Here is a 23,420-nt window from a genome sequence, read left to right on the forward strand (position 1 = left end):
AATTTGTCACCTCAGATGTTTACGTTGAATTGAATTGATTTATTAAAGAATAGCACATTATTATTTATTCTCACATCCTGCCCCTGTGTTGGCTACTGATCAATGCAACAATCAATGCAGTGCTGATCTGACTTCCTGCCTAGAGGCTGGACTTTTAGTTTCTCAGTGAGATTCCTTCCACTGGGGGATGTGGCTTTCTGTGAGTGCGTGTGTATAATATGTGTGTGTGACTGTGTGACTGTGTGTGTGCTCACTGGCTGTGCTGACGCTGCTTGCATGTTAAATTAGCTGGCTGCAGCCTTTCAGGGACAACCTCTTGCGGACCGCCGGAGCCCACAGTGCAGTAAGTAACCTGTCCGTATCTTTAATGACACACAGAGACGTCGAAATCCAGAATCTCAACGTGCAACATTTCGTCTCAGATCAGGGGGCAGACTGTCATTAGACGCGCCAGGCTCCTTGAGAAGCCCGCTGGATGTGGCAGGCTGATACTAGTTGAGTCTAGGGGCGCACAGCTGGACAGATGCTGCACCCAATTAGCCGTTTCACAGTGACGCTATTTTGGATTCTAATTGTTCTGTGGACTGGATGGTTGTTCAGATGCAGCAACACCTACCAGTCCAGATTTGACTGGTCTATGTCGGGTTGGACCGTTAACGACAGCATGGTTACCCTCCGATCACTGAGAGAGAGAGCCGCTTCTCTCAGTGTCATAGATTTCGGATGTATATATGAAAAAAAAGCGATAAAACATCTGCCTCCAGATGTTGCCCTTAAGTGTTATCTTTGATTGCGATGAGTTGCTGTGAATCGCAGGTTAATGTGTAGCCACGCAGGCCGCCTTTGATTGGCTGAGAGTGAGGGCAGAAGATACTGAGGGTTTATAGATCAAAGGCCGTGTTAGTCCAAAGTTCAGTCCTCAGATATCACCTTAATTTGTAATTTAGCTCCGATTAAAGCTGTTCACAGGGATTTGACTGCAGCAGCCTGCTGTGCAAATCAAACCCACAGTGTTTAGCAGGATAAGCTGTAGTGAAATGGGTGTTTTGTTGCCATCTCGTGAGAACCCCATGAAGTTTAATTCAATTTAAAGAGACAGCACGCCTCACGCGTTTATACAGCCGCCAGCAAATCACAGAGAGAGAAAGAGAGACAGTTTTCTGTTTTATTGTGAATCCAGCAGCCATCTTTGGTGCAATTTCAGGTGGAGTTTCATCATACTGCTGCAAATCCTTGTTCAGACATGATTTACTTTGGTGTGCTCGGTCCTCTAGAGGAACAAATGGTTAAAAACCAGATCAGACTGGGTTGCATGGACCCACACACTGGAGGACAATGAGCATGCATGCACATCCAAAAAGCATGTCTTTTTTTCTTTCTTTTTTTTACAGTGCAGTGTCAAGTGCAGGCCAGTTTTATCTGGTTTCAGATTGTGAAATCATAAATGCATAAATATTTAATAAAATACCCACTCAAGGTGATAAGCAAACCCAAATATTGCATGCTCTCCTGTGCTTTGACCACGGTACCCTCATACAATTTGTAATTTATGAACAGAAATAATGATTTGTTCAGACGTTTGCAGTCCTTCACAGCGTACATGCAGAGAGCTTTGTCACTTTCCAAGAGCTGCTGTTCAGCCATAGTTTGGGGGTTGGTGTGTGCCCATAAAAGGGCTTTGCAATTTAGCGCTTCACAACCCTTGTGTCAGGTCAGCCATCGCCATAGCAACATTATGCTGAATTAGCAGCATGGCAATCCAGAAAAAGGAGCTTCTTTTCCTCCTTCACTGACTTGTGTCTGCAAAAGAAAACAAGGACAGAGAGGCTGCACAGCACTGGAATCCAAGAACAATATCAGCGTAACACAGTGCAGTTATGAAACACTTGTTCATTGCAGTTCCAGTAGTTGGTCCACTGAGAAACCCCTGATGTGATACTTGTAACATTTCCTCTTCACCAGATAAATATGGCAGCAGAGCTATCCACTTCCATAAACATCAAGGAGCCCCGGTGGGACCAGAGCACATTCGTGGGCCGTGCTAAACATTTCTTCACCGTCACAGACCCCAGGAACATCCTCCTCACCAACGAACAACTAGAACACGCGCACAAAATCATCACTGACTACAGGTGAGCCAGGTTGAAGCAACAAGGACAGATGCATCAGCAGCAAATCAATAAGAGCTGTTATTAGAAGGATTTTTGTGTTTACTGTCTCTCAGGCAAGGCACAGTCTCTCCGGGTTTGACAGAGGACGAACTGTGGAGAGCCAAATATGTTTTTGACTCAGCTTTCCATCCCGATACCGGGGAGAAGATGATCCTCATCGGACGCATGTCAGCACAGGTTCCAATGAACATGACGATCACTGGATGCATGATGACCTTTTACAAGTAAGAAAGTCTTTTATCCTACTGTGACTGTAACACTATAATTATTCCCCCTACTTCTAAAAACATAGTATTACTTCTACAACTAGTATAATTACTACCTCTACTAATAAAGGATAATATGCATTTTTATGCATGTGTTTGGAGGACCTTTGTTTAGAAGAAAATGTAGTTTAAATCTCCAAACTCAAACAAATTCTAACCTTCAGTTATAGTATAAAGCTGCTAGAATGAAATAATTTCTTCTGCATCTTTACGCTGTCCTGGACACAAACTGCACTGTTTTTAATCTTGCAGGACAACTCCGGCTGTGTTGCTCTGGCAGTGGATCAATCAGTCTTTCAACGCAATAGTCAACTACACCAACAGGAGTGGCGACGCTCCAATCACAGTCAGGTAAGAGACGGATGTTTCGGAACTCGCACCGGCTCATATTAACCCTTTTTCATACAACACTGTTTGTGTGGACTGCTGATGTGATCGATGACTCTTCTGTTTGCAGTCAGCTTGGCACAGCTTATGTGTCTGCCACCACGGGGGCAGTTGCCACCGCTCTAGGACTAAATGCACTAACAAAGGTATCAGTTCATCTAACCCCATTCTACATCTCATTTTAATGTATTGACCTCAGACGATGGTGTCAGCCATGCACATACAGTCTCTTTGTCATAGAGGAGCCGTATTATGCAGAGGGGCATGCTCTTTAATCAGTATGTTGTCCTGCCAGCTATTAATACATGCTGATTTATGGTAGAAAAGCAATAATGCATACACAATATCAGAAATATAACCTGCAGTCCTTCACTAGTGTGAAAGGTTTGCGCCAAGCAGAGCCATGTGACGTTGTGATTGTGTTTCATTTCCTTCCCTCCTGTTTTTGTGCCTCCTTTCTCCTGCTGCAGCACATCTCACCCCTGATTGGACGGTTTGTTCCATTTGCTGCTGTAGCTGCTGCTAACTGTATCAACATCCCACTGATGAGACAAAGGTAAGGAAAGCACATTCAGTGAGCCACGTGATGATGCATGCGATCGAAAACGTCTCTGAAATCAAAGATTGTGAGATCATTTCTCTGAGTTAGCTAAATCCTCTTCTCTCCTTGTTCTCAGAGAACTTAAACACGGCATTCCTGTAACAGACGAGAATGACAACAGGTTAGGAGAGTCGACGAACGCAGCACAGCAGGCCATCTCTCAGGTTGTGGTCTCCAGAATCCTCATGGCTTCACCAGGAATGGGTATGAATATCGTTGTGTATCTTCAGTCAGCTGTTGGCATCATTTAATTGCAAGTTTTAACTGAAAATTCTCAGTGCAATAATATTTTAATTGTGTCTTCTCAGCTATTCCCCCGTTTTTAATGAACCATTTGGAAAAGAAGGCCTTTCTGAGGGTAGGCATGTTTCTGATTTTTTTCCATTCTTTAAGACACAAACTCACAAATAGGAACACATTTGCTACTTAACATCGACTTCATCACTGACTTCAAATGCTTAAATGAAGATTTAAGCTAAACTGAGGGAACTCGCTGTCCCACTCTGCCTCTGCTACTCACTTCCTTTTAGTAATCACACATCAGAGCAGTGAAAAGTGCCGAGGACATGAGGCCACTCTAGTATGGGAATTCACCACTGCTTTTGTGCCACTCATTCGTTTTTCTGCCTGGTCTTTTCAGAAGTTCCCATGGATGAGTGCACCTATTCAAGTCAGCTTGGTGGGATTCTGGTGAGTCGTCAGAGATGGTCCACCTGATAAGCCACCATATGTACTTCCTTTGAAATCCAACCTTGCTTCTTACAACGGGGATATGAAACTCAGCAATCCTAATATTTTCACTTTCAATGTTGTTAAAAGTTCTTGTTAATTACGTTTTCTTGTTTCATCTCAATGTGAAGTGAGCTTGCTTCATGTGAGTTCAGACATCTAATCTTTGGCCTTGTCATTCAGATTACATTCAGAAAAAACTGCTAGTTGAGGTCAGGTTGATTTTTATGACGTCTTTAAAACATTACTGAGAAATTACCAAGATATCCTACACTAAGTTTCACTGATGTTTCCTGGCTTTGCTTAAACTCCTATGGCCTCAGGATGAGAAATTACACTCATGTGTAACATTCCTGCACAAATGACATGACCGTGATCACCAGCACATCCTGCAAGCTAGGAAACACACACACACGCTTTGCAACTGTTGTATACTTTAAGACTTGTGCCATACATTTTAAAGCTTGTAGACGCTCAAATCTTTTAATTTAATCTTTTAAAAAGAGTCTTTTAATATTTGTAGAAAAATGCTTGTTCTATGCAAAAAGGCACTATAGTTTAGCTGGAATATAAGGCTTCAGTAGTCTTAGAAAAAAGTGTTTGAAAATATTTGAATCTATCCTTTAAATGTCCCCAGAGGATGAATCTTAATGACTCTGGTTGATTTTACTGTTCCTCTAGCACCACCAGTTTTAGTGAAATATCTTGTTTGGATTGGAAATTGAGTGCAGGCTTTTCGTCTCTTGTGTTATCGTCAAGCCAAAAATACTTGCAAAACTAATGATATTCCCATCAGCCTCAGTTGTACTTTAGTGCTAATTAGCAAATGTTATCATGCTAAGCTAATTAACATGTTGAACATTATGCCTGCTAAATATCAGCATGTTAGCATTGTCATTGTGATGTTAGCGTTCAGCTCAAAGCACTGATGTGCAAGGAAAGCAGGCAGCTGCCAGCGTTGCTGTTGACTGTCTCTTTAGATCTTCAGAACAGAAAGTTCTCAATGTGCATGTTTCTTTGGTCTGTTTTTATTTTTTAGCCTGGTGTTTGCCACCCCGCTGTGCTGTGCATTGTTCCCTCAGAAGAGGTGAGTGAAAGGTTTAAACTTGACAGTGAGTGAAAAGGGTGAATTATACAGATTAGACTGTTGCATGTGTTTGACCCTGCATTTCTATACCTTTCCTCCCCCTCATCCAGCTCTATATCGGTCAGCCGCTTGGAGCCGGAGCTGCAGGAGAAGATCCGGGCCAACCACCCAGGAGTGGAGAGGGTGTACTTCAACAAAGGGCTATGAGTGTGCGGCCCCCTCATCCAAACACTGCCATAACACAGCTGCAGGTTCAGTCGTCGCCTCTCTGCCAGCCCTCCTCATTCAGTGTGCCAAAGTTAAGTTTGTGTCTCCTCATTTCCACCATTCAGATGGACATCTGAGGACTCCCTCTCTCAGTCGGTCTCTTTGTAATGAGATGTTTGCTTTTGTCAATGTGATTGTTGATTTTATTGTTAACTGCTTAAGAAGATTTTTTCCTGAGTAGGCTGGATGAAAAATATGATGTGATGTTTGATCATGACAGATATAGTGGTCGGTGTCAGACTGATTTAACTGAACATTTTATCTTCTGTACAGTATTTTTATTTTTTTTAAGTTGGTCACTTGTTGATCACTACCAAACCATTTTCACAATCTCCTACCTAAGGTTGGCAGGCAGTTGATGATAATAATCATATTTTTACCATTGATTAGTCAAAGACCTCTGCAGTTCATTTGCCAAAATCTGTATTCAGATTTTATCAACCTCTCAATGATAACAACCTCCTACTCTTAACAGTGTTATTTTAAAGAATGATATTCACTTTTCTTAACTTTAATTTAGTTCATTTTGCCAAATGATTGACATTCAACAATCTGAACACAGTATTCCAGGGATCCACCCTATAAAATGTGATGCTATGATGGTGGCAGCCATTGATGGGCCAACACGGTGCTATTTGATGTCTTAATAATCAGTGTTTATCACAGTATTTATTCTTCTTACCAAACATGCATGAACAAACCACTCCTCATATGAGCATCATGGTGTTTCTCTGTGAGGCCTCAGCTACAAAGAGAAATGTCACACCGAGCTACATTCAAGAGAGCTGAACGGTGGTGACAAATACTGTTGTTAATAATCTTTTCAGCAAAACGCACTGCTTCGCTTCCACAATCCCCAATTCAGGATTTTGTGATCTCAGTATTCCACCAAAATTTAACTAATTCATGCCTTACAATCTTCTTTACCTTTATGCAGCATCTTACCACACAAAGTGACCCATTTTAGATTTATGTTGGAGTTTTATAAGTTGTTTTCCGGCTGTTATAGAACATTTTTATATTAATTTGCAGCCTATGTTAGATATGGATGTCAATATTGGGAAAATATGCCAAATATGTTCTCAAGATATTATTTTTCAAGGCAAGGATCAAGATGATGTATAGAAGGATCCATCTGACCAATTAATGTTTAAATTATGACTTCAGTCATTAACATTGCAAAGCGAAACATCTCAAATCACAGTAAAGTCATATGATAACTTGCTGAAGCTGAAAGCTTGAATCCGCAACAAACATCCTGCTACAGTACCACTACAGTATTTTATTGTTAAAGTGAGAAATATGTACTCAGCAACATCAGCACACACTGTCTCAACTCTTGTCTGGGGAGCTGATAAAGCAGCTGAAAAATCATCACCATCAAACTTTAGTTCTGTACCTGTACTGCAGTGTCAGTGTTAACATGAATGATGCCAGTTTGGTGTGTATGGGCCCGACGGCATTCATCCAGGCGGCTACCATCCTGTTGCGGTGTGTTAAACTGGTGGCCTGTCAATGCCACATTATCAGCAACTGTATTTTACTGTATGAAGTTGTATTGCGGGGCTGATTGACAGCGACATCTTTGGCCAAGTTTAAAATCAGGGATCAGAGGGAAAAAGATGGACTTGAAGCCACAAAACTTTTAGGAAATTGTTTGACCAACCTAGCCTCATTATGAAACTTTAAAAATCATGTATTCTAAGGACCCAATGTGTGTTGAAATCATTTGGTCCGATTAATGCATACGTTTACACAAATATTTTTCAAATGCTTGTGAACATTGATTTGCTCATCATGGTGTGTGATTTCCGTAAGGTGTTTAATGTTTAATATAATGTAAATCTACTAACATATATTGCTGTATAAGTACGTTTATTTTAGATCGTCAGTGTTTCCAGAGAGAGTTGGAGCTGTTCCCTTGCTGGTTTTGAAGTGAAGTTTGTTATTCTAGTGTTCAAAGTAACTGAATGTAGCATTTTTCCCCCCAATTACAGCTGTTTACTGTGTGTTAGTCCAGAAAAGCACAATGTTGTAACAGATATTCAAATGCTGCACATTTTTAAAAACCTGTTCAGTTTCCTGACCACAACGCTTTTCAAGTACATCTTTAATCAGTGAGGGAGAGAACGATGACAAATACTAAACTTGCCCTCTGGTAGACATTATTTCTAAATGTTCCCTTATCATTTAACTGCATCTAACTAGACCTGATTCCTCTTAAATGTGTTCAAAAATATAAAATTAACTCCTTAATAACATGTTCACAAATATAAAATTAACTCCTTAATAACATGTTCACAAAGCTTCAATCTACCAAATCAAATTCAATATCACTACAGCCAAAGCGATACAAATTGACTTAAAGGGGATTAAGTCATTTACATTTCTCATTAATTCAAACAAATATTTTTAAAGAATATTATGACAAAAAATGTATTTGATTGTTTTGCAGTACACTGGGGTGATGTAATGTTTAGACTAACTGGATGAAATAAAGAAGATGAAATACTGTATCTGGTGTTGGTTGATATTGAAGTGATGGCTCCACAGCGCCATCTTCTGGTTTTAAAGCAGACAGCAGGCTGACGTTACAAAAGCATTTTAATCCAAGGCACATACTGTTCAGAGGAAAGATGACGGACAGCAAACATGGACTTGCTTCATTTGACTGCACACAGATCTGAGGCATTGAGAACATCTTTACAAAGTTACACACAAACAACTGATTGGCATAATTGCACTCAGCAAGCTGTGAAAACTTCAGAATATGATGCACAATGGGAGAGGCAGGATAAACTGAGCAGAAAATAGTAGCTAAGAGTAATCTATTCAAGGAGTAACTGGACTGTAGTGACTATCTCCTAATTTGACAAAGAAGTTATGCAAAAAGTAAAAAGAAACTTCTATAAAGCACAGACAGTTTAACATCAGCTGTCCATGACTGCAAGATGAAAATGGTGTGAAACTTTTACAATGTGACTTTATACTTTATTTAACAATCTATTTAAATTACAGAACATTTGTCTCTCAGTAACTTGTTTGGTGAAATTGCCAGGACTCGGCTGTGTTTAGTTTGCTGTTCCTGCTCCCCTGGGTTTCAACATGTTTCTTTGATCAAGTGCAGTGGCGTGAATCATACAGAAAAGTAGAGAAATGAAAAAAGAGTTGCATCCATGATGGAAATTCTTAGAAACAGAAAGAAGCTTCGCAACAGTAACACCATCTTGCTTGTTGTGATGACATAAGGGTTAGGGTTAGACATAGGCAACGCAAATGAACTTACGATTTCATGACAAACCGCATCACAAACACAAAATGCCTCTTTGCAACAAGCAAATCAAGTAATCCTAGCACAGTGTCATTCATGTAACAACTTCGGCTTAAATTCAACAGTAAATAGTGTTCACATTCATTGACAGACATCTCACATCATTAACCAAAGAGCCAGAGGGTTGACACAACTGTAGAGTTTATAACCCGCTACGAGAAACTTGTGACCAAACTCTTCTACAGTCAGCCTTCTTCAGGTCTGCTTTCAGTCTTTGACCTTATCTCTGTTGATGCTTTTGAACCTTATGTCCAAGGTAACCTCTGTACAGTGCTATCTTTGGAATGTGTTGGACTTGCCAAGGTGGCAATTTCAATTGGCACTTGGGTAACGTTTACATTTACAACTTACTTCATTAGCATTCTGCACGTTTTGCAGAAAGTTACATAACCAAGTTTGTTTTATGTCTTACTTTCTTCAATAATTACACATTTTGGGAGACTCAAAATGCAAACTGGCATTTGGATTCAACAACTTCAATTTTCACATTGGATATAAGGAAAATGAGATAAATAAGGGTGATATAAATACTCTGAAATAGAATTATAGAACAAAGTTTTAACTTCACATAGAAGGAAATATTTGTTAAAATATAACTATGTAGTGTCCAATTCTACATGTGGCACCACTGTTAAAATGTCTTTGGATAGATGTTAAAGATTGTAGTGGCGGAGTTGATCATCACTCTGCTTCCTGGTTGTGGACATCTGCTTCAAGGATCTGCAGATGCTGAAGACACCTCTACACAGTGAGGGTGTCAGAGGAACAAAGTATTTAAGGTTTGGTCAAAAAGTGTGCCTGAGGGCAGTGACCTAAACAAAAGATAGTCAGCTACTGATGGAGAAGATGTCACCCCAGCGTGCTCTGAAGTGCATGTGATCATCTAAAAGAAAACAAGAGGCATATAAGCCCTCTTCAAGTCAATAGAGCTGCCCCCGAGGGCACCTACAGCAGATGGATGGGCCATTATCCAATGTAACCCTTTCAGCTTAGTGTGGCCCAGCCTTCTATAAATGCAGTTATGGTCTACTTCAGCATACAAAAGCCTTTGCTGGCCCATGTGAGCGTTACATATTCTCTTCTCAGCAAAACTCCTCTTCACATGGCGCCTCCCCCACCAGCAGTGAGTGTTTGTCGGGCTCACTGAGCACCAAGCTGTTGAGTGAGTGCTTGTCCGAACGCAGGGAGTTGATCGAGGCACGGCTGTAGTTGACAAAACGGTCCAGCAGGCTGAGTTTGGGGGAGGGTCGACGCAGCTCACCCATACCGATGTGAACGCTGACATTAGACAGGCTGCCCTGCTGCCTTCTGTTACCCAGACGGGCCTCCAACTTCTCAGCAGTGGGCTTAGTGTAACTAGACAAAGATATCGGGAAGAAACAAAGATACAAATGTTTTTAGATAGTAATATACTAAAAAGGCAGAAAAACAAGGCATACAGTTAAGGAAAGATTTCTAAAACATCAAACAGCTCATTACCATTTGAGTAGAAGTGAGGACAAAACCACAGAGACAGATGACAGCGCCATCGCAGCAGAGCCCATCCATGGCTGTAATACCAGACCAATGGGGAGGAATACACCTGAGGACAAACAAGGCTCTGATTATTGTTATGGTTAAGGTTGTCAATGTGATGATATCATTCTTTAATACATTTTTTTGGAGTCATTTTATGTCTAATATAGCAACAGTAGAGATGGCAGAAAACAAGGAGAGAGAAAGAGATGGAGAACAACATGCAACAAAATTCCATTGTTGGATATATGCCGTTAAGTGGGATACATCTTAACCTGTAGGCTGCCGATCGCATCATTTCAATAAATCTTATAATCTTTTGCAGTCACCTACCTGCTGCAATAGGAATGCCAACCAGGTTGTAGATGAGAGCAAAGACAAAGTTAATCCTGATCCTCTTGACAGTCTTTTTGGAGAGGTCAATGCTGCCCACCACATCCAGCAGGTCGTTCTACAGAGGAGACAAGAAGTGCTATGAAAACAGTAGTTGCATTACTTTAATCATGTCCTCTCAGCAGATTGGTTAACAGTTCAATAATTAAAAACAGAGATAAAAGATTGTATTATACTTTTTATATCATGACCAACATATGATTCTGTCTTGTACACTGTGATACTGTGTTGAGCCGATCTCTAGAACAACCACATAAATCAATGACAGACTTTCAAAAATACCCACCCTAATCAACACCACATCTGCTGCCTCTATGGCCACATCTGTCCCAGTTCCTATGGCGATCCCTACGTCAGCCATGGCCAGAGCGGGTGAGTCGTTGACTCCGTCACCCACCATTGCCACTCTCTTTCCTGCCTGCTGAAGCTGCTCCACCTTGGCCACCTTGTGGGAGGGCAGCACCTCCGCAAACACCTTCCTGATCCCCACCTGTTGGGAGAGAGAGAGACAGACAGGCTCAGAAATACACTAACAACAAACATGATGGGTTTTTACTTACAACTTAATGCCCAAAAATTATAGAACTGTGCAATAAAAATTGCATTTTGATATTAAAAAAATATATATAACAACATATTGTACAGTGATTTTTTAAAATTGTAACATTGTGATCATATCTTGATATACATGTTGTATATTCTGGTTTAAAGAACCTTTATGTCAATGTCACTGCTTTCTTTGCAGCCATAATCTCTCACTTTGAGTGTAAACATATTAAAGTTTTTCTTTTCACAATCAGCATATCGTCCATACCTGAGCAGCGATGGCCCGTGCCGTCTTGCTGTTGTCTCCCGTCATCAGCACCACTTCCAGACCCATGTTGGTCAGAGTGTGGACAGCCAGCTCAGCCTCTGGTTTCACTGTATCTGCTATGGCTATCATCGCACACAGGACATCTATGCACAAAACAAAGCGTTTAATAGGAAGCATTAAAGGATTTTTTCTACACAACCATTAGTGAATAACATAACTCTCAGTAGTTGGTGAGGAGGTGACGGCAAACAGATATTAGATTTCATGTGGTACTCACTGTCTATAGCTACCAGAACAGCAGTGCGTCCTCTGCGCTCATGCTCCGTCATGGCCTCATCTACATCCGGTCTGACCTGCATGCAGTTCCTCCTCATCCACTCTCTATTGCCAATCAGGACGACATAGGTGGCTGTCTGGACACGGCCTACACACAGATCACATGAATAAGATTCACAACAGCAAGGTAACATAAAGGGAAATGAGACAACTATATGAATGACAAAAAAAATGTTTTCCAATATACTAAGTGGCTGTGGGTCCATGATGAGTGGATGGGAGCTGGTGGACATCTGGGTGTCACTGATTTGGACGAGGACACTGTTGCGCTGGTTGTTGTCCTCTGTGTCACTGTCCGCCTGTTTCAACAGGGCCTCTGTGTTGCTGACCTGACAGCGGATGCCACAGCCCGGCACTGCCTGAAAGTCTGTGCATGAGCCAAGAGACTCTGTGCCAAGCTCCTGCACACACACACAGATATTAACGGATGTTTAATAACACATTCTAGATCAAAAGACGGACTAAAGATCTGAGACAAGGACTTGCTTGAGGCCATGTGGGGGTTAGATCTAAGTTAGAAACCAACCTGTTTGCAGTATTTGGTGATAGCTGCTCCCAGAGGGTGTTCACTATTGTTCTCAGCAGTACCCACGATTGCCAGCAGTCGGGAGCGTGGCATCTTGTTCCCCTCCACAACAATTTTGACCTGGATAACCTTTGGAGCACCATATGTAATGGTGCCAGTCTTATCAAACACCACTGACTGGACCTGTGCGTAGAAAGTTGTTTTTAAGGTATTTAATCAGAGAAATATCTACACTGGTGTTGTACTGTAGCCTAGGAAACCAGACGCATCTCATTTTGAGTTAAATTAACAATTAGTCTGTTACATAATTGGCTGACTTTATACAGAATCATTGGTGACAGAATGTCATCATTAACACACCTTATGTGCCATCTCAAGTGGCTCCCCTCCCTTTATCAGGATGCCATTTTGGGCTCCAACTCCTGTGCCCACCATGACAGCTGTCGGAGTTGCCAAGCCAAGGGAGCAGGGACAGGCAATACATAATACTGTTATGGAAGCCTGGAAGGCGAAACGAATCACTGCCTCAGCCCTGGAAATGCTCTTGTCGTAACCCTGCAGGACGTAAAGGGAGATTTTAGTGCAAAATGTATTGCAAGCATCTTAACCTTTACTGATGAAACATATTAAGAGCAGAATGAGACACAGACAGTTATTAATAAAAATGTTTTTACATCTGTACAAAGGATAAGAGAGGAAGATTATTAATTATTTGGTGCTACACTGAGAAACTTGGAACAATTAAACATTTAGATTAAATAAAAGACTCACAGGAAAGTACTTCTCCACTAGAGGGAAGTCCAAAAATCCAATGATGATCCAGGCAATCAAGGTGAGGAGGGATATGCCGACAATGAAGGGTACAAAGTAACCACTGATCTTATCTGCATACTGTTGGATGGGAGCCTAAAAATAAAATGTCAGAAATCAAACACTTGGGACCATGTGAGAACATGTAGACACAGTGCAGATTTCAAACCCCATTATTCACCTTTGAAGTCTGAGCCTCTTCAACTAGTTTGACGATCTGCGACAGCGTGGTGTCCATGCCAACATGTGTAGCATTGACCAGCAGAGATCCATTCTGGTTAATGGACCCTGCAATCACAGAACTCCCAGGCTTCTTAGTCACTGGCATGGCCTCCCCTGGAGTCACAAAGCAACAGCTGGTCAGAAAACACAACAGTCCAAAGCAGCAGCAAGTCATTTGGAGTAAATGCTGGTGCTTTGGCAGAAACCTCAGCCCCAATAATAACCACAGACCACATGTGTCATAAATGATTATTTTATTTTAAAACATTGTTCTCAGGTTGAACACTGACTCTGCTTATTAGGGTAGATTAAGGAAAATAATCCTTGCACAGTATCCAATCATTAATAAACAGTAACTAATACTTGCCCCTCCACTGACTGTGACCAACCTGTGATGAGAGACTCGTCGGCCATGGAGTGTCCCTCAATAACTCTGCCATCCACCGGAAACTTGCCTCCAGGAACCACTTTCACCACATCACCTCTCTGCACCAGCTCCACATCCACCTGCTCCTCACTGGAACACATATGTCAAATTATTCAAAACTCACCATAAATAATACAGTGCCAATACACTTATAAATATTAAAATATATCAGATATAGGCTACACTGGCAAATGTAAACACTCTGTATTGATTGAAATCGCATTATGCCATCTTAATCAAACATATTATTCATAGCTGTGGAAAATCCCTTGCTGCTTGTTTATGCAGTCTTTGTTATGCCATCTTATCTTCTGGCATTTCAACTGCAAAGATTCAAATATGTTGTAATCTAAAACCAACTACAGATACGAGAGGTTCTTGCAAACAAACCAAGTGTAGAGGACAAGAAGTACCTGAGAATACACATGTCGCTGCCGAGAGTGACCACTGTGGCCTCAGTCGCTTGTAGAGACATCAGCTTGGACAAAGCCTCAGATGTCTTGCTCTGAAAGAAGGAAAAAGGCAAATAACCATTTTAAAGTGACTAATAAAAAATATGTCACGGTTGTGAATTTTAAAATGGTAATCATAGCTAAAAATCATAGCTATTGATAAAAAGTTCAACCTTGGCTATCTGTTCCAGCCAGCGACCCAGGGAGATGAAGACAAAGAGCATAGGCGGCGTGTCGAAGAAGGTAATAGGGTTTATTTTTGCCTTCTCCACCATGGCCACTAATAGCACGACAAATGAGTAGGTGAAGGCTATGGAGGTGGCCAGAACAATGAGCACATCCATGTTGGCAGATCGGTGTTTCACAGCTTTGTAGGCTTGAATGTAGAAGTAGCGACCTCCAATAAACTAAAGAGAGGAAAAGACAAAAAAGACTTCATCCACTGAACACCAAACAACTCTCTTAGGACTGCTGAATGAGTGCTTCTCTAACAATCACAAAAATGTCCGGCTGAAATTTCAATATCTAGTTTCCTGGGAATGCAGTTAATCCATCTGAATTACCTGCACAGGCACACAAAAGAGGAAGGAGAGCAGGTTCATAATTGAGAGTCCTGGGAGCAGCTGTCTCTCCAGGAACATGGTGGAGTGGTAGTGGTTGCGGTCCTCTACTGTGGCGTTGTGTTGATGTGAGGAATTCATCTGGTAGTCCATGATGATCATGTACATCATCATCCCCATCACAGGCACACAGAAAATCAAGCTCACCAAGAAAGATTTCCTCCACCTTAAAGAGCAGAGACATTTGTGTGCAGGTTATTTAAAAAGGTACTTCAGATAATGCAGGATTTTCCTAAAAACAACACATAGACTCATACAAGATAATCCCTCTCAATCATTCCTTAGGACCCACTAGAACAGTGTGGCGGAATATTTTCCTGTCTCTGCCTATTATTTTGCTGTGTTTGGGACAGATCTGGTCATCAACCTTTAGGCAGTGGGTGTGTAGCCCTTAGCCAAGAACAGCGCACAGGTGTGAGGTTGGGGCATGTAGAGTAGCAACCAGGTTATATCGCTGTCTCTATCTCTGTCCTCTCTGCTCTTCTCTCTTCTCTGTGTCATGTATTTATTCAGAGCAGAGAAGCCACAGCAGACAAGATGAAGCTCTGCATTCACACAAAATCGGGCGATGCCGCACCTTCCCACAGTGCGTGTAGGTATGTCGGCATGTTCATTGGAGGGGCCGATTTTAAATGCTAGAGAATGGTGATTTTTTTTTTTTTTTTTTTTTAAACAAACACATCCAGTGAATGGCAGTCTGTGGGTGAAAAATGCCTCGTTCGTTGATGAAAGAGTTCAGGGAGTGGCCAGACTGGTTCAACCTGAGAGGAAGGCATCAGTTACTCAGAACTGCATGTAAAAGAAATGCTATGCAGAAGAGCATCTCTGAACACACAACATGCCATGCCAAGAACAGGAAAGGTGGGTATAAGCTCATCAAAATATCACCTGGTGTGAGAATCTCATTTTCTGGGAGCAAGTGGGGTGCCTACCCAGCATTAGAAGGGAGTAACTAAAGAGTGTATATTTTATCATTTGGCTGCATATATATTATTACAGAACCTATATCCTTCGTGTCCCTCAGTCTTACCCAAAATAAAATCACCTCAGTACCAGTCAAAGGTTTGGACACACTTTCTCATTCAAGGGTATGTCTAAACATTTGACTGGTGCTATATGTTTCAAAACATTATTCTCCAACTAGTGATCTCTAAATTGTCATGAAACCCTACATAGCCTTCAGCAGGGCGTCTTGTTTTTCCTTTGCACTATATTGGAGGGTTGTAATCACAGAATCTATTGTGTAACCTTAAGTGGGAGTGTTTCCATCTCTCAACATTTTTAGCAGTTGCCAGCCCTAAAAAAAGAACTGCTTTTTAAGAAATAGTACAACGAATAGTTGAGTCATCATTTGGTGTAATAGTAATTCAAGCTTCAGTTCAATCTGACAACAGACTAGCCATATGAACAAAATCCTAGATCAAGAGATGGATTAAGATTGACAAAAACTGGACAGAAATGTGCACAAAGACAAAATGCTTCTTACTGTCGTATCTCTTTGCTGTGATCCAGATGACTGGCAGTGCGATCCCTCTTCACCAGAGATGCTTCAAAGCCCATGTTCTACAAAACAGTCAAATTTAATTCCAAGGGTATTTCTAATTGTAAGTATAATAAAATTCACCAATTCTCTAGTTTGCATGAATATGAGTTGGTGTCAAAATTCAATGATGAACGTTGCTAAAAATAAGTGAACAAATGTATAAATAACTGGAGTAATACCTCAATCAGCTTGATGATGTCTCGCGGCCCTATAATTTCCGAGTCATACTTAATGTGTGCTTTGTTGGTTGCTAAGGCAACAGAGGCATATATAATCCCCTTTTCTTTCATAAGGTTGGATTCAATTTTGTGAACACAAGAGGCACACGTCATTCCCCTGACCTGAAAGAAGGTGAAGAGGAGCAATCAAGTAGAGAAAGAGACAAAAATATATAGAGGGGATGAAAAGAGGAGCTGGCATGATTCATTTGAGATACTAAAAAACAGGTCATATGTATTAGTTATTACTCTCAACCAGGGACGGAAGTGTTTATTTACAGCAATCATATTGTAGAAATAAATTACTGTGTTGATCGCACTTTGTCTTTCTAATACAACATGAACATCATTTAAATGCAGCCTTGATGTGACTCACCACTAGCTCTAGGTTTCCATCTGTGCCTTCATAGTTCTCCATAACTGAGGCAGTGAAGCCCAGCTCTCTCACACACTCTGCTATCTTCATGGGGTCGATGACTTCTGGTTTATACCGCACCTCTGCTTTACTGGCCATAAGGGCTACCAGAACCGAGTAGATACCTGCACAAAATTGCAGATTTTCCCTTTAGATCCAATCCATACTCATGAAATACATTCAATCTTTACTGAACTTAAAAAATATATCAATTTCTGCACTTTTACAGACCAGGTTCATTTTTGAGGTTTCTCTCGATGTTAGCCACACAGGAAGCGCAGGTCATGCCTCCGATCTGGATGAAGCATTTAGAGTGTGTCTCTCCATTGCGTCCCTGGGGGGTTTCTTTGTGCAAGTCATTGTCGAGCTCCATGTCTTTCACAGGTGCCAGACTTAAAGACTTCGAGGGACTTGGTTTTGACGTAGGCAGCAGGGAATTGGTCTCTGTAGACAACAAATTATAGTTATTAAAATAAATCCATGTTTGCAGTTAGCTATCATAACTCAAGTGCTGCCACTGGCTGAGTTGGATTCACAGAAATACCTTGTGGGAACACACAGTTGAACAGACGTGTAACATCTAAAGTCAAAGAAAATAAAGATCCCCTCCTGATATTTTTTAAAGCATATAACAACACTTTTTGCTTTGAAAAATAATTTGATATTATATGTTATAAATGACATTGCTCCTTTTCCCTGAAATATCATTTCACACTTGTGAAACCTGCATACTTGAACATGAATGGCTTCAAAAGTTTGACGCATGTCAGATTCTGTACATACATAGCTTTACACGGTAAAGGTCCAACATCCAAGTGAAGTAAGACAAACAATTCTCCTGAGTTTAACTGTTAACTACAGTGTCTATGCTGCTATCTGATTAATACTCTACAGTCACACCATCTATCCCCTTACCAGGAAGGAAGGCGTCAAAGCCCATGTCCTCTATGGCCTCCCTCAGCTCCTCTGGTGTGGTCAGGAGGGGATCGTACTCAAAGATCCCCTGGTGATCAGCCAGAGAAACCTGGGCAGACGTGACACCCTTCCTTTGGGAGATCATGCCTTCGATAGACTGGACACAGGAATTGCATGTCATGCCCTCAATGTGAACATTGACCACAGAAGCCAGTGGCTGGCTAAAACAAGGCTGTGAGGCAGCAGCTTTGGCCTGGGGCGCTCCAAAAGTTCGAGGCGATGATAAGGTCGGCATGGGTGAGGTGGATACAGGACTGAAAATGCCAGTGGAGTCCCAGGGTTGAGTCTTGAAGTTTCCTGGAGGCAGCGCCTCAATTGCCTGCTGCAGTTGAGGCACTGTGACCATTACAGGGTCGTAGCAAATGGAGGCTTTCTCCTTCTCTAGAGAGACCTCCACAGAGGATACACCAGGCAGCATGGAGATATTGTCTTGAATATTGACCACACAGGAACGGCAGTGCATGCCTTTCACCCTGAGCATGACAAGAGTTGTGTCTATGAAGATTTCTGTCTCCTCTGAAGTCTCAGATGGTGAAGAAACGGTTGGTTTCTGAGAATCAACGAAACGTTCCATTTCACTGGGGGACAGCTGCAGAGGACGGGGCTTGGACTTCACAACAGCTTTGAAGCCTGCCACAGCAATTTGATCGATGATGGTTTGGACAGTGATGAGGTAAGGCAGGTAGACAACTGCAGCTTCTTGAGACTCTAAAACAACTGTAGATATTAAAGACATGACAATGTTTTAATAAACAGCATAAAGGATGTTATAATTATGACGTAATTTCTGACATGAAATTTAAGCACATGGAGCATTTAGTCATTGTAAAAATGTGGTGTGAGTATTTAACTGTTGTGCTTTGTAAACATTACATTTACATCATACAGCTAGAATCATTTTCAGCCAGTTCATACACTTACATTTCTGCATACAGCAGACATAATCCTATCCGTGTACATGTCACTCCTTGCTGACAACGAGTATAAGGATTTCATGAGTCATAGTTAAATCCTGTTGAGCAATATGTCAGTGTCAAACACAATGACACCTGTGAACTTTAAGATATGCATTCCAGCTGTGCACCAGCTGTATTAAAACAACTTTTGGTTCAGACAGTGTGGTAGAACAGGTCAAGCATATTACCTTTGATCTTTTCAATCCCTTTCAGTTTTCCAATCTTCCCTTCAATAGTGGTGGTGCAGGAGTGACAGGTCATTCCTTCAATGCATAACTTCAGGAGTGCCACCCCTCCTCCTGTGTTGTGAGACGGGGACAAGGTTGGGCCTTTTTGCTTAGGACTGCTGGGTGTGGGGATCTCCAAAGACGTTAGGCTGGCCACTGTTTCACTCAGCTGCTGCGAAGAAGTCAAGGACGGGAGGAAGGTGACAGTAACACCTGCCTGAGCCAGGCTCTCTCTGACATCCAGTACTCCCTGAATCTGGGAGAGCTTCTCCAAGGCCTCCTGTTGAGCTGCGGGAGTCAGGCCTGTGGTGGGGACCAGCTGGGTATCTGTGGAAACGGGTGTGGCTGTGCTGGACTCTGATACACTTGATTCAAATCCCATGTCCTCGATGGCCTCTGACAGAGACTCTGGGCTCTGTTGGCTGTGCTCAAATATGATGGTGGCATTCTTGTTCTCTAAAGACACCTATAAAATAAAATACTTTAGTTTATAATAAACCAATATCAGAGTCATAAAATGTGGCACAAGGGTAAAATGTATATGTAAAAATCCATACTACTAATTTCAATTCAACTAGCAATATTGTTTTTCATACTTATTTACTGTTCTTTATTCTTTTCTTATTGATGCTCTTCTATTTTACTGTCCACTTGTTGCTGTAATAATGCAAGTTTCACCATTGTGGGACTAATAAAGGAATATCTTATCTTATCTTAAAAAAAGATCCAGCAAAGCAAAATCAGTTATCAGTTGTCATCAAAGTGGAACCTTTAATTCTACTAGAACAATAAAATCTAAATGAGATACGGTTTTGTTTGAGAGGTTCACCCAGTCCAATAATCTGACTCGCCCGACCAACTCTTTAAAAATCAGTTTGACCAATGAAATTATATTTTCAGAATATCTACTAGCACACGCTTTCTGCATGGGTTCACTCACATAAGTTAAATTTACTAGTTTTCTAGTGGTTTTCCTTCTAAATAGTATTTTCTAAATGTATTTTTTCATTTTCTGAAGAACAGTAGAAAAGTATATAATGGAGTTTTACAAAATAAAAAATGGGTAAAATGAGTCCATGGCCTTTAAAAGCTTACAGCATGTTTCAACTGCATGATTACCCTTAACTTTCCCTATTCAGCAAGAAGGAAACATGTGACACACGGAAGGGATCACTTGACTGAGCCATAAGTTACAAACCACAGTGGGGGTGTAGTAGTAAGTGAGTGTGCCTGCCTCTCAGATTAACCATTTTCATCTGAGAATGAGAGAAAAACTAAGAATGACACAATGACAAAGCAAAACCAGATCATGTCTATAGAGATTAACATAAAACAAACCAGGCACTAATTTCTGTAAAAACACAAGATGACATTTCCTGTGGACACAGACCGCATATCGACCTGCTATCACTGTCCTGCAAAGGGCAGAACTCTATCTGGAACACATTATTAGGTTATCTTCCCATTTAACCCCAGCCTGAGGGGTAAACACGCAATAAACAAAACAGCAGGCCACAACTATTGTAATTTAGCGATCACTTGTGGCTACATAAATGTGACTTGGTTGTAAATCAAATTGGCTGGTCCTGAGGGGGTAAGAGTATAGGGACAAATATATATGATCTGCATAACATTATAACTTAAATGGGCAGAAACATTTCATTAATTTAATCATGAAAAGATATCTCTTATCCACGAGGTTCTAATGTTTGAAACAGATGGCATTGTTACAACACTCACACATAGTTTCAGATCCTGTTTTTGAACTAAAAGTGCCTTGCAAAAAATAATTTTCAATTTTTTAATTTAATTTTAAAAACAACTTAATTGTTGAAAAACTGACGGTTTTAAAATGTTCACCTTTATATGGATTACTCCAGGGAGAGACCCGATACGCTGCTCTATGGACTGGACACAGGAGCCACAGGTCATACCCTCCACTCCAAGGGAGACTGAACACAGGTTGACTTTCTGCGTCATGATTCTTAATCTAAAAAGGATAAAAAAGGACAAAACAAAGCCACTGAGGGAAAGCATCAAACAGTCAATGCAAAACAAAGAAGAAACAGGTAGGCTCTTCTCTGAAAATGTAAAAAGGATCTCAAAGGGATACTAAAGGACACAGGATACAGGAAAAGGATACAGGATACTAAAAAGATATCCCTTCTTCAATTCTTCACAATACTGTTATTTTAAAGAAAAAAAGTAATGTTACCCTTTAAAAAAAAAAAGGCGAATAAGACATTTATTGCCATTTTTAGTAGATTAATGTTTACATTGAAAAATAATCACATAATCTTGATGTTAAGAATCTAAAACATAAATGTTGGAGCTACATCAATGCCAACAAATTACACTGATTCTTGTGAATGTTTCATCATTTCCACTTCTGGCATCTTTACCTAACACAAAAAATAAAACAAAACTTCTTTGTACAAGATGTACAAGGGTGTAAAAAAAATGCAAAATCAATGATGGGGTACTTCTTATTTCATTGCAAGGACAGACTAATTAAAAAAAAAAACATTGCTGTCAAACAAGGGCAGTTCTAAGCTTGAAACATTATGAAAGCCAGATGGCATTACTGACCTACAGGAAATGTGGCCAGGTGACTATTGTCATGTAGCTATTCACTCAATGTTTACTGGAAATGTGATTTGTCAATCCATTGCCACACTTTATATCACCATAGCTCTATATTTTTGGTTTTACAGACATAGACCCCTGTTGGTAGAAATCATGTCCATCTAGTCAAGGATCATAGTCAAAGACTTCCAACATTTTCAGCTGTTTACTTCCATTAAACCACAATGAATGCCACTTAACGGACTGATATGACAGAAAACCAGCAGGACTCTGGGTCTTGATGACCAGAACTTAAAATGAGAAGTAGTGTGAGATAATGAAACGGCCTCAGTGAAGACCACAAGAAAAATGCAAGTCACTAACTTAACACTAAGCAGTTGACCCATCAAAGTATAATAACACAGAGAGATAATGTCAGCTACATCAAATCTCTAAGGTTAGTTTTGTGGCTTTTAGTGACGGTGACTGAGTGGCTCAGTCTTTTTAATGTTAACATGTCATTTAAGCCAGCTAACAGTGAGCTAGCGCCTGATTGTTGCTAAACTACCAGAACAATGTACAGTATGACATAATCATTTAAAGTCAGTCATGGTGTCAGCAAGGAAAAAACTATTTTCTTTAGCTATTTGACAAAGTGTTTGGCCTGTTAAAGCACAGCAAACGTTAAAATGAGCAGGAAAAGTTCAAAAGAAGCACAACTCTCACCTTATTGAGAGGGAAGTAACCAGTTAGTTAGCTACAGGCTATTGACGTTAGCAATTTAGCTTCTTCTCTTCACCCTTCGTTACAAGCAATAAAACGAACACTTCTCGGCATCGTGCTGCCTCTGAGGAATAAAAGAGAGTGATGAAATCAGAGTTTTCTCCTCCTGTAATCACAAAACGGAGCTCTGTCAAGCTGTTTTTGTTTCTTCTTCGCAAGCCGACGTGACTGACGTCTGCACAGCGTTACGTCAGCGGAGGGGCGGGGCTACGCGATGGAATCCATGGCAACGACAGCCTCTGCTTCACTGCTGCCCTGAAGTTTACCTCACAGGCTGCACTCACTGCAAATCTATTTACTCTTATTACTGGTTTAATAACACCTGAATGCCAGGCCCACATTGTTTGTGTAGAGACTAGGGAGGGTTTATATTGGAGTTACGACAATGGTTTAGGTGGGATTTGCTAATAACCAATGTTGGAAAGTAACAAAGTGAATTTAGGCAACTCAAGTAGCCTACTGTACTTTAGAGCAATTTTTAGATAGGCAACTTGCACTTTACTTAAGTATTTCAATATGATGCTACTTTCTACTCCACTACATTTATTTGACAGCTTTCGTTATTTTACAGATGAAGATTTGACACAATGAATAATATCACAAGCTTTTAAAACACAACACATTATTAAAGATGAAACCAGTGGTTTCCAACTTTTTTGTCTTTTGACGTCTTACAAAAAGCAGTGTGTAGTCAGGGTCACATTTCAGATGTCTAAGTTGTTAACAGCTCCACCAAATAGTGATTTTCCTCTCGAAACCATGTCATCAATGAACGTCAATACAT

At 40.8% G+C, this 23,420-nt stretch overlaps 2 protein-coding genes across 3 annotated transcripts; one reads left to right on the forward strand and one right to left on the reverse strand.

Annotated features, from left to right (window-relative positions):
• The first annotated feature begins 204 nt into the window (after nt 1-204).
• sfxn1 (sideroflexin 1) lies at nt 205-5,593 on the forward strand. Its single transcript, XM_062425477.1, has 11 exons — nt 205-343; nt 1,963-2,132; nt 2,225-2,395; nt 2,690-2,788; nt 2,895-2,970; nt 3,295-3,380; nt 3,502-3,629; nt 3,734-3,783; nt 4,066-4,115; nt 5,194-5,241; nt 5,352-5,593. Exons 2-11 carry the CDS (start codon nt 1,969-1,971, stop codon nt 5,446-5,448), a joined length of 969 nt encoding a protein of 322 aa, XP_062281461.1. The 5' UTR covers nt 205-343; nt 1,963-1,968; the 3' UTR covers nt 5,449-5,593.
• Nucleotides 5,588-22,794, reverse strand: atp7a (ATPase copper transporting alpha). 2 transcript variants are annotated; one of them, XM_062425476.1, is made up of 23 exons: nt 22,580-22,794; nt 21,149-21,278; nt 19,250-19,754; nt 18,046-18,822; nt 17,362-17,574; nt 17,092-17,255; nt 16,677-16,838; nt 16,441-16,517; nt 14,898-15,120; nt 14,508-14,741; nt 14,296-14,387; nt 13,845-13,972; nt 13,415-13,569; nt 13,195-13,329; nt 12,784-12,978; nt 12,424-12,606; nt 12,085-12,298; nt 11,839-11,985; nt 11,562-11,704; nt 11,034-11,237; nt 10,688-10,805; nt 10,319-10,421; nt 5,588-10,195 (listed from the first exon to the last, which is right to left on the reverse strand). In XM_062425476.1, the coding sequence occupies exons 2-23, from the start codon at nt 21,266-21,268 to the stop codon at nt 9,922-9,924; spliced, it is 4,566 nt and encodes a 1,521-aa protein (XP_062281460.1). In that variant the 5' UTR covers nt 21,269-21,278; nt 22,580-22,794; the 3' UTR covers nt 5,588-9,921. The 2 variants fall into 2 exon arrangements, with proteins under 2 accessions (XP_062281460.1, XP_062281459.1); XM_062425475.1 differs by having other exon boundaries at nt 11,839-12,298.
• Between the last annotated feature and the right edge of the window lie 626 nt (nt 22,795-23,420).

This window comes from Scomber scombrus, chromosome 9, assembly GCF_963691925.1.
Source record: "Scomber scombrus chromosome 9, fScoSco1.1, whole genome shotgun sequence".
Lineage (NCBI taxonomy): Eukaryota > Metazoa > Chordata > Actinopteri > Scombriformes > Scombridae > Scomber > Scomber scombrus.